General features: G+C 34.5%; 1 protein-coding gene across 1 annotated transcript; it reads left to right on the top strand.

The window, feature by feature from the left end:
• Positions 1 to 2,519: 2,519 nt before the first annotated feature.
• On the top strand, positions 2,520 to 11,674 carry LOC108911125. The gene is made up of 4 exons (XM_018715962.2): positions 2,520 to 2,602; positions 7,012 to 7,106; positions 11,050 to 11,189; positions 11,261 to 11,674. The coding sequence occupies exons 2-4, from the start codon at positions 7,037 to 7,039 to the stop codon at positions 11,483 to 11,485; spliced, it is 435 nt and encodes a 144-aa protein (XP_018571478.1). The 5' UTR covers positions 2,520 to 2,602; positions 7,012 to 7,036; the 3' UTR covers positions 11,486 to 11,674.
• Positions 11,675 to 11,967: the final 293 nt, after the last annotated feature.

Here is an 11,967-nt window from a genome sequence, read left to right as displayed (position 1 = left end):
AATAAAATTATTATGAATTATGAAATTTGAATATTCAATTTTTGCATTATTTTATGAGTTTTCCATTATTTAAAATGACCGTCACTTTTTAAAATGTTTCCATGAAATTTAGTATAGGAAAATAGTGAAAGATAAAAATGAGTTTATTTTTTACGCAAAACATGGGTCATTTAAAGTTATAACAAGAAAGGTAAAAAAGTCATAATTTTTATGTTAGTAGAGATTTTGCTTTTTGAAACCCCACATTATTTACCGTTAAAAAGATAGACTTGTTGCACTCTCAGTAGACACTGACTATTTAACAGATATAAATTGTAAAAAATATTTAATGCAGTTACAAAATTACCACATAAATGTAGCGTAAAATTAAAATATATTTTTTCTTAGGAACTACGTATTTTATCGATATGGAAGTATAAATTCCTTATAGCAAATAAAATGATGTTTCAGAGAAAATCCGCCTTTTCTCAAAATCTGTCAACAAGAAAAATTTAGTAAAAAAAACAAATGACTTTCAGGTGTTGTTTACGGCCTATTTATATTAGGTAAAAAATAGACCTATATTCATCCTCGACTGCCCTAAAAGTACCTTTACATGTCCAATTTCATTGAGTCGGTCGGTGGCCGAGCGGTACTTGAATCGATGTTGCCACTACCGGGGGTTCAATTCCAGTGACCGGAAGACCATGGATTATTTTGATGGAATGAGTCACCCTTTCTAAGGATATGGTGTTTGCACTTGTTCTTGTCGAGATCCTGTCTCGCTACAGCAGTGTTTATCTGTTTCCGGATCCGTTCGAATTTCCTCGTGTGTTTTTAATTAACCATAAAATCTCGCTCAATTAACCATACTTATGGTTATCATTCCATAATAGTGGACTATATTTGATTTCTATTAAATAAAGGAAACCTTCTTTTTTACACACATATATTTAACTTTACAACAATGTGTACTTCATGAGTATATACCGGGTGGGGCATTTATCTTGCGACAAAATAATATCTCGGTTGGCCTCGATTATTTCGAAAAAAGTTTCAGACAAAAATTGTAGGGCACCGAGGGGGGCATTGAAAGGTCCATATTACGACTTCTGGTCTAGACCGGAAGTGGCGTTTTTACATCGGAAGTTGATTTTTTTTAATAGAAACATCCATTTTTTACCATGGATTTCGACTGAAAAACGAAAAACAATCGCTTTTTGTTCTTATTATTTTTTTGTTTTAACCCATATTTTGGCCATAAAATGGCCATAAAAACAAAAAAACTAGAATCTTGAGACAACGGAGTATCTTGTTGGGATCACTTTTTTTTAAATGTTACTTACAAAAGTTGTAGAGTGAAAAGGAGGCTACCTTGCCATGACCTTGAAAATGACCTCAACCAACGTCGTCAACGTCGTTATTCCTGAGTAGTGCTAAAAGTAGTTAATAATTATACAGTTTTTCGACCTTAAAATGACCTTGATATCTGATCTTGTTCTTGAGTTTAAGTTCATATCTTATTGTAAAACTTCCTGCTCTTGTAATTTCCGAGGTCAAACAAGATGGTCCCACTTAAAATTTTGAATTTAATCTTTAAACAACCTTGGAGTCAAGGTTAAGGTAATTTTCAAGGCCATGTCAGGATAGCCCCTACAACTTTTATATGAAACATTTTTTTAAAAAAAGTGATCCCAAGAAGGTACCTACGTTGTCTCAAGATTATTGTATCTTTTGTTTTTTATGGCCATTTTATGGCCAAAATATGGGTTAAATCGAAAATAATAAAAACAAAGAGTTTTTTTTCGTTTTTCAATTGAAATCCGTGATAAACAATGGCTGTCCATTTAAAAAAATCAACTACACCACTTCCGGTCTAGACGGGAAGTCGTAACTTTTCAACGGCCCCTCGGTGCCCTACAATTTTTGTCTGAAACTTTTTTCTAAATAATCGAGTCCAACCGAGATATTATTTTGTCTCAAGATAAATACCCCACCGACTTACTTAAAAATACTACACACCGAGTATGAATAAGCGTCCGCAACACGTTAGAACTACCATCAGATACATTCACGATGTGTTGTATATTTAATATGCTGTATATTTAATCCCAAATATCAGAATTTTGAATCAATTTTGTTTTTCGATGCACCGCTGTCAATAATAGTAGGGATTATTTTCACTGTAGTATTCGAGCCGCCAGGAATTAAACTACAAAACATTTCCTGGCACAAGTATCAGTAGGAAGAAATCACAACCGAAGATGGACTAGTGAAATTAATTATCATTATAAATTAATTATTCTTAATTTCTGTTAATTACTGTTATGTAGATTAAATAGTAGATAAAAAATTATATGTTATTTCCAATTAAAACGAAAACTTACTTCTAGTACACACTATTTTATTTATTAAAAAATCGTATGGATATAGAGGTAGAATCTGTTGTAGGGCCTTCCTGTATTTCAAGTATTCTACTATTGCTCGAGTTGACCTTGTAGCTTGCAATATTTAAGTCATATCAGTTCGATTAATACTAATTCTAGTTTCCACGAACGACAGCAATAAAAACATTTATTTGTATGGTATGTGTTGTAAGAAATTAACAAAAATATATTTATAGGTGAGTTTATATTCAAAATTTTACCATTAATTAGTTTGTAACTCCTCTAAATATATTGATGTTTGCTATAAAATTATTTGGTACGAATACGAAATACGAATAAAGAATTTTCTCTAAGAGGTAATTCCTTGGGTATTTTTGGACCAAAAAATCTTCGTGTGCCTGATATTCAAGACATGAGATATGGAAATAAAAAAGAAATTACCTTTATGCGAATGTCACTGCAAGATAGACAAGGCGAAAACCTCTCATTCGTGGGAGAAATTTTCCGACTCGATTTTTTTGCATATTCAGATTCGTAAGATGTTCCTTAATATGAATCAAGATGATGCCGGTCGGAAATCTGGTGCCCAGTTTTTTTCACTTAGGATTTTTTTTTTAGATTTTTTGACACATTATAAACAAAAAGTTCCTATGCACTATGCCTCTAAAATTGATGGTTTTAAAGTTATAAACAATTTAAGTTGCTAAAAATGTGAAAATGACGATTTTCAACGGCCGATTTCCGGGTTAAAAATTGTTATTTTTGATGTTGCCCGGTACCTAAATTAAAGTTTAAACATCCCCCTACAAGATGCTGAAGAGTTTTTGGGTCTCGAATTATTCTAAAGCCTTGTTTTTTAATTGTTATTTCGTCTAGCGGCTTCAGCTTATGTTTTATGTCTGAATTAAGCAACGAAAAGTTTGATGCATTGCAAAGATTATACCTAAAAATATTAAATAAGCAAGGCAAAACAGCCGATGAAGCTAGAAAAATAATTTTATGTCATTGTAGCGGAATGGGTATTAATTTAAGTAAAATACACTTCCGATGTACTGAAATTACACGTCTTGAGAGCTTCTTTACAAACGTACATATGAAAAAGTTCTATTTTTCTTCAATATCAAAGTTTGGATTTCACAGCTTTTGGTTGTCAAAATGAAACAGGTGAATTACATATTATCTAAATTTATTACCAAAGATCCATTACCCAAAGACTTAGTTAAACAATGTAAATGTACAAGAAACTGTAAGACTAAAGCTTGTTCTAGTATGAAAAACTATGTCACTTATGTACCTTTATGTGGTCGTAACATAGAACAGTGTGAGAATTCTTATGATTGAATAAATGTGTGATAATAATGATAATATGCAGTATTAAATAAATGTTCTTTAATAAAAATCAAATGTATTCGATACTATTGCCCTTTTATTTTTTTTCTGCACTCTATTCGTACNTTCGTCGCGACCCCACAGACGTCTTTCGCGTTTGGCGTGAAATTATTTTGACATAATTAATCTGACGTTTCTAAAGACATTCGAATTTTCTCCGGGTGGGCGTGTCTTAAAGCTTCAATCTTTACGGCTTGTGAAATGGTCGTCTGTCGTCGAGCGGACCCCAAAAAGAAGGCAAAATTAAATATGAAAAAGCGAAAAGAACGTTACAAAAATGCCCCCGAACGATTAAAGATGATCGAATGGACATCTCGTGCTCAGTCGCACGCCGTTCTGCGGTTTGCGGAAAAAGAATCCTGTGTGGCAAAGTATACGTTTTCCAGCCGGCGAGCGGGCGCATTTTAACGTATTTACGGCCGCATTTCGAATCCCGCGCGTGATTTCGCGGAAAGTTCTACATGAAAGGTTTGAAAAAGGCATCCGGTCGATAAATATGAGTATTTTCCGCGCGGCTTTAAATAAATAACGTAGGTAAAATGGGTAAAATAAAAACTAAATAGAGGAAACCGGCGGGGCGATCGTCAGGTTTCATCGGAAAGTAGGCGTGTCGGACTATCGCCGTTCACACAAAAATTGGGTCACGCCCCTCGCAGAGCCCGAGGAAAACTCAAAATTCACCTCGAAGACGACAAAAAATCGCCATCGAAATACGCCGTTCGGACGGAGGAAGGCAGGCGGGGGGCTTCGCCCCCCGCGAGTCGCCGCCGCGCGGCTCCCCCGAAAAGCCTATGTGGCAATAAGTCGGCGCTTTTTCGCGCCGATCGTGCGACGCAGACGGAGCTATCAGATTTTAATATATATTGATTATATGATTAGCCTAAGCTTCATCAACCTAAATAAAAAATATTCACAGATATTCCAATAACACTATATGTCTTGAAAACCAGTGGCTTTTCACCTTTAATTTATTAAGACTTTTTAGTTTAAAATAACCCAAGAAACAAATTGGTAGTAGGCGATGGAAAAAGTTGTTTTCATCGCCTACTGAACTCAAAGTTTTAAGTCCGTGACAAGGCTACGCAAACCGAAACATACAAACCTGCAAATAACGCCATTTTTCTCAAGAATGGTTTTCTGTAGGCGATTTTCTCAAGAGATATTTGTTTTTAATAAAACGACTTTTCAATGTTGTTTCCCGTTTAAAAAAACATGACCACTGTAAAAATTTTGATCGCTAAAAGGAGGAAGTAACCGGAGAAAACTATACCCAGTATATCGATTTGACTAAAGCTTTAAGAAATAATACCCCATAATAGTCCAAACATATGTGCAATACGCGATCGGTAAAAGTTAGGATTATAAAGTTATTAATTAAATTAGTTTTATTTTTGACAATTTTGAAGACCTGTAACTCAAAAACCAACAATTTTTTATTTAACTCTTTTTTCGTAAATCGTATTTATTTATCGTCGTGAATATGCAGTTAAACGTTGTCGGTGAAATTTTCGAACACCCTGTATATTGTGTTGGAACTTGTACTTACTTTTTTTCGGTGACGTAGAAATGGAGTAAATTAATGTGTCATGTAGTTTTATATTTTTTATAAAAAATATGTTGCTAAGTTTATTTGTATATATGCTTTCTGTATATCAGCATACCGAATGTATCAACCACAATAATCAGAAGCAGGTAAATGCTATTAACAAACAAATATAATTTGTTGCTATAAAATATGCAGTTTAACAGAAAACAATTATCGTAAAGAAACTCAATGACAAAGATCAATTTTAATTTAAAGAGAACAGATAAAACAAATTAACATGAAACAATGGAAAATTAAATGAGGCTAAAACATAGCGTAGTTTTAAAGAAAAATTGTTGGCATTATATTACCGTATAATACAATGTTTGGCAATTGCTTCATTATTGGCAGTTACTGCTCCTAAACATAGTGGCTTGAAATTTATAACAATAGAAATCACATATTCATCTAAATTTTTCCACTTGTCTAGAGCAGAATCTCTCAGTTCAAAATAATTTCTAAGATGAATATTGCATCTACAATTTTTTTACTAATAAACCCAGGCGTTCTTAATGGGATTTAAATCTGTAGAAGGCGAACTTAAAATGTTAATATTATTTCCTCTAAGCCGGTTTCAGACTACATTCAAACATTCTCATGTTGAAATTCTCCATGAACCTGTCGCACAGATTTCGCATTATATTTTCCTAAATATTTACACGTTTAGAATACAGTTGTTATGATTTGTTGTTATTATTTATACCTATTAAATTAATAAATTTATGGTGGGTATAATTTTATTTTTTGATTTTCCTCTTATCATTGCATTTTCTAATGTAATTAATGTATTGTGAACTAAGGGCCCTTATAGACGAGAAAATTGATAATAACTTTTTTATTTTCAGCAAAGAACTGTTTTTCAATACAATTGTCTTTTTGCCTTTTTTTCGCACTTTTTGTCCTAAAATGGGCCTTCCAAATTTAGACATCAGATTTATGTCCAGCATCCAAAAATAGATAGAAAATCATTTTTCTAGGTAAAAATCGGGATAGAGTCAGTATTCTTCATATTTACCAAATGTAGTATTAAGACAACTGCATAATCAATTTAAAAGAGATTTGTCCCTGTGATTACAATAAAATCTATAAGAAATGAGAGGTCTGATCTATAAACAAATAAAAAAATTTTTTTCGGCATATGTAATCTTTTACTAATAATTGATTAGCTGATTATGAACACTGAAAATAATAAATGGAATTTCAACGGAAAATATTTTTTAAAAAGCCTCCAATTAAAAAAGCCTATACGGTCATTTATAATTTTGATACATTTTTATAGTAAGTGTAGTTTGTTACCAAATAAATGTACCACATTTGAAAGGAATCGTTTAATTGAATAATGTTAACTTAGTTAAACAATAATCAGAATTTATTACGAAAAATATTTAAAGATAAATATACCAAGGTGTTTACTAATATTACCTAATATAGAAACTTTTCAATACTAAGTTCATTACTACAGTAAATATACCTATTAAAACTACCAAACAACAAAATTTTATTATGTACAATTCATGACCGAAATAAATGTACTATTTAAAATTACATTAAAATATGAAAACAGAAAAGTATCCTAAAAATTGAATTATTAAAGTAGTTGTATTAATAGGTACTAGAAAACATAGAGTTTTTCGTTACAAATAGATATTTTATTCTTTCAAATTGTTTCAGATTTCGAGGTACATACCTGGATGCTATGCATATTATAATGAATATAATATTTGTTACATTTATAGTTATCTTACGATTTTCAGTAGTAACTTCAGGTAAGAAATCAATTATTATCTTAATTTTTTTCTAAAAATTATTGTGCAGTATAGTAGTATGAAAACAGTTTAGCAAAATACCATTTTCAAGAAATTGTCCTCCGAATTCTCAAAAAATAAGTTATTTGCGTATATTATTAAGGATTGTGACATCATTGGAGGAGCTAGTCTGTATACTGGAATTTATAACCCTATTTCGGCCCCTTGAACACGAGTTTGAAGTCAATTTGGCGTCAGCACCCACTATTTTCGATCCACCAATTCAATAAAATGTTTTTTTCTAATTAGCACTTTCGCTAGCGAACTTTTTAGCCTTCAAGAAATATATACAGTAAATGTTTTATCTCTAATCTCACACTGTCTTTTCAACATCCAACAGTAGTCCTTCATAATATATCACGTCCCACTTATTCTGATACTACCACTTTATTTAAATCTTGATGAAATCGTTCACCTTCCTCTTCGCTATAGTCACCGAAGTTATGGGGAAAGTAATTCACGGGGCAGATAAGGAAACTATTTAATAGAGCAAAGCAGACAGGAGAGTGGGAGGCTTATAGAGCAACCCTCACTGAGTATAATAAAGAAATTAGAAGAGCGAAGAGAGACTCATGGAGGAAGTACTGTGGGGATATTGATAGTGTCCCACAGTGTGTTAAACTCCAGAGACTTCTCTCTAAGAACGATAATACGAAACTCGGGGCTCTTAAAACACCGAGTGGAGCATACACTAAAACTGGAAGGGGGACATTGGAGCTACTTCTAAATACTCCAGGCTCCAGATTACTAAACCACGGGGATGAACATGACTGGGATCACCAGCAGAGGGTAACGACCGGGTCTCGACAGAACTGGGAGGTTGTCCAAGATAGTGGTGAGGCAGTCACGAATAAGATAGACAATAAGTCCCTTTGATCCATTTAAATCACCAGGTGCTGATGGAATTCTACCCGTACTGTTACAGCAGGGGTGGTCTGTCTAGCTCCGGTTTTAAATCAAATCTACAGAGGCAGCATTATACTTGGTTATATACCGCTGGCATGGAGATCGACGAACGTGGCGTTTATTCCTAAGCCAGGGCGTCCATCGTATGCCCAGGCAAAGGCATATCGCCCAATAAGTTTAACATCTTTCGTCCTGAAAACCTTGGAGATAATAGTTGATAGGCATATAAGGGATAGGGTGTTGAGGGCAAATCCTCTGCACAAGCACCAATATGCAGCAAGATCAGTCGACACAGCCCTTCATAACCTAGTCTCTAGGATAGAGAATGCAATGAACGATAAAGATCTAGCCTTGGCAGCTTTTCTAGATATTGAAGGGGCATTTGATAATACACCCTTCGAATCTATAAATTCGGCATTTCGCAACAAGGGCCGTGATGACACTTTGTGTCGTTGGATAGATACCATGTTGAGAAACCGGACAGTAACAGCCACCCTTTCGGGAGAGACATCCAGTAAGCCGGGGCTGCCCCCAAGGAGGCGTACTGTCTCCCTTGTTATGGGGATTAGTGGTGGACGGCGCACTGGAGGGCCTTAATCGAAAGAGATTTTATACACAAGGCTATGCGGACGACTTAGTCGTTCTCATAGTCGGGGGACATAATTTTATCGTTTCAGAACTCATGAATGAGGCCTTCAAATGGATAGATGACTGATGTAAGGGGCACGCACTGTCAGTAAACCCATACAAAACGGTCGTAGTATCCTTTACTAGGAGAAGAAATTTGACTGGACTCTTTGAACTTATAATAGGGGAGAAGTGCAGTCGGCTTTCCAGGGAAGTAAAATATCTAGGAGTGATACTGGATAGTAAGCTTACCTGGAATGCACACTTGGAAAAAGTGGTGAGTAAGGCGAAGCTGACATTGTGTGTATGCCGTCGCCTTATTGGAAGCACCTGGGGGCTGAAGCCAAAAATGTCATATTGGATGTATACATAGATAGTAGGATTCTTTATGGCGCTGTGATATGGTGGCAAATAACACAACAGACTACAGCGAAGGAAAAACTGAATAGAATTCAGAGACTGGCCTGCCTATGTATAACGGGGGCGATGGCATCGACCCCGACAGCTGCGCTAGAAGTCATGCTAAATCTACTACCGCTGTGGTGGAAGGAAAAGCGCGGTTAGCAGCATATCGACTCAGGAATAACAACGACTGGAGGGGTAGTTTCTATTCCAGGATCATGGACACATCTATGTCGGAACTAACTCTTGGGATGGTATCTGACGGGATGGTTCCACGGTTTCACTTCCACAAGCCATTTGAGACTTGGATAGAGGATCAAAGCAAATGGGAGAGGAAAAGTTTGTTACCCTGAAAAGATGGAGCCTTGTATGGTTTACGGATGGCTCCAAAATGGCCAGAGGGACGGATGCTGGAATATATGGACTCAGATGGAGTGCAAACTACAGTCTGGAGGCGTTTCCTACGGTATTCCAAGCAGAAATTTTCGCGATAATGGCGTGCCTGGCAGAGACTGCTGACTGAACTAGCCACCAATAATACAGTTAGACTGTGTTGGGTGCCAGGGCACAAAGACATTTGTGGGAACGAAAAAGCGGATGAACTTGCTAGGAAGGGATCCGAGACAGAGTACATCTCCCAATGTGGTCAGGCGGGCTCTGGGCAAATGGACCTAGACAGAATATAGGAAATACTGGACTTCAAAGCCATTCTAAGGAGCTCATGGAGTATCTTTCGAAGGAAAGAGCAAACGATTTACTGAGTTTGAATAAAATCCGACTCAGAAAAGTGACGGGACTCATAACGGAACACTGTCACTTTAGGGAACATCTACATACATAAGCTAAAGCTTGTTGACAGTCCGGTCTGCCGAGGATGTGACTCGGCGGATGAAACTTGCATATCCTGGGCGAGAGGGATAATAGAATGACGCTCCTGAGGGGACTCTATTTGGAACCCAAGGAACTGAGAGATGTGTCAGACAGAAACTTTTGAACTTTGTTAAAAGGACAAAACTACTTGCTGAATAGGACTAGTAGTGGGACGCACAATAGGCCTAATTAGGCCGCGGTCCCATGGGACTATCAGGACCAACGGCTAGGGAAGGAAGAAGAAGAAGAATTCACGTAATCCAAATTCTCTGAAATTCTCCCCCATTTCCGCGATTATAGTTTTATTATTGTGATTTTCTGTTAATTTTTGTATGTGTGGTATATTTTGCCTGTGAAGTAAGCAAATCCTTAAATGGAACTTGTAAAGGCTCTTGAGTAACGTTAAAAGATTCTGGATTCAGATCTCCGCTGTTAGGCCTAGTTCTTTGCTCATTGTAATTATTCTATCTCTACTGTCCCATAAACATAGAAAAAAGAAATACTTGGTAAATCCTGATTGCTGTCAAAAAGTAGTAGCAATGATTTGAAGATTTCAAATCTCCATAAATTCGTAAGTTATGCTTATTATATCTTATTTTTTGCAAGGCATATTTCATACTCTCATCGTTTTCTTTCAGGTTTGTTGGTTGTGGTAATAGAACTACCTTCAAGCTTCGTTTTGAAGAGTGAATGAATAACACTTACTCCTTGTAATTAATTAATTAATTAGGCCTTTAACTACCTACATACCCTCTTCATCTAAAGAAAAATATTTTATTAAAACTTCTTTTACGTGATCGATATATATCCTTCAGATGGAAGATTTTTCTTCTTAAATCTTCTAACTAAATATTTAACTCAATCTTTTGATAAACCTAGATTGCGAATAACTTAACTATTAAACGTTTACGGAGGTATGCGCACTCGTCGAAGCTCATATTCATTCTTTCCATACCTCTTATCCAGACACAAGGCCCCAACATTCATCAACTTGTTACCAACAGTTGCCAACATTTTGTTGGTCAGTCTCTACTTACTTCAAGAGATACTGAGAATGATTTACTTGTAAAATGTCTATCACTGTTTTTCTGTATTTTAGATAAATACAAAAATTTGCCGCCTGTATTCAAAATGGAGGATTACATGGAGTGCATAGAGAAAAATCATTCGTATTGCAAGATAAATGCTATTTTAAAGAACAGAGGATATGAAAACAACTATCTATGGAACTTGATTAATGTAAATTATAAAGATACATTTATTTGAAGTTAATCAAAACTAAAAAAATTACTAATATATACATTTTTCAGGATTCTATTAATGATAAAAACAGCTATGATCGCAGTATTATTCATAGGGTCATATGCGTTCCAAAGAAAGAAGCTCTTGATTTACAATCAGCTAAAAAGTTTGCTGAATTACATCTAAATGAAGAAATTAAGGAAACTAATTTATTTGCACTAGTAGAAGAAATTATTTGTACCGCAAAAAATAAAGTTAAAATAATTGAATTTTACGATCAACTACTACTGTAAGTTTTTTTATGTGAATTTCTCTAAATGGAAAGAATTTATTATTTGATGATTTCAAAATAACTTGAAAATAAAATTATGGCAGATATCTATTTAAATTTACTGATTTTTAGGTTTTCGTTAGTGGTATATATGTCTTTAATTTTATACGCTACGGTATACGACAGACTGAGAGGAAATTGTTCAAGTAAAAACGCTAGTAAGTTTTTTTAACATAGGTATACCAAATAAATTTAATTCATTAAATTGCTTATATTAGAAGTGCAAATTAAATTTTATTATTCTTAAAGAAATTTTAAAAATTTCCTGTCACTCTATTTTGTACGTAAGTAATAACTTTATTTATATTAGTTAATAAAATAAACTAAACAAAAAACATTGTTAATAAATACATGTTTTCTTTTCATTTTCATGTTCAACATCTTAGTTGTTATAAGCGCGAAATTTATATCCTTGAAATATATGACCAACAAAAATATTAAAAA

The sequence above is a fragment of the Anoplophora glabripennis genome, unplaced genomic scaffold (genome assembly GCF_000390285.2).
Source record: "Anoplophora glabripennis isolate ALB-LARVAE unplaced genomic scaffold, Agla_2.0 scaffold691, whole genome shotgun sequence".
NCBI classification, from domain to species: Eukaryota; Metazoa; Arthropoda; class Insecta; order Coleoptera; family Cerambycidae; genus Anoplophora; species Anoplophora glabripennis.
The sequence above is the reverse complement of the archived record's forward strand: the minus strand, read 5'-3'. Positions and strand labels throughout refer to the sequence as shown.

Excerpts from the sequence above, each read along its gene's own strand:
- LOC108911125 (XM_018715962.2), top strand. The coding sequence starts at position 7,037 with ATGCATATTATAATGAATATAATATTTGTTACATTTATAGTTATCTTA. Across the intron at positions 7,107-11,049 it reads ATTTTCAGTAGTAACTTCAG|ATAAATACAAAAATTTGCCG; the intron begins GTAAGAAATCAA and ends TCTGTATTTTAG. Across the intron at positions 11,190-11,260 it reads ATCTATGGAACTTGATTAAT|GATTCTATTAATGATAAAAA; the intron begins GTAAATTATAAA and ends TACATTTTTCAG.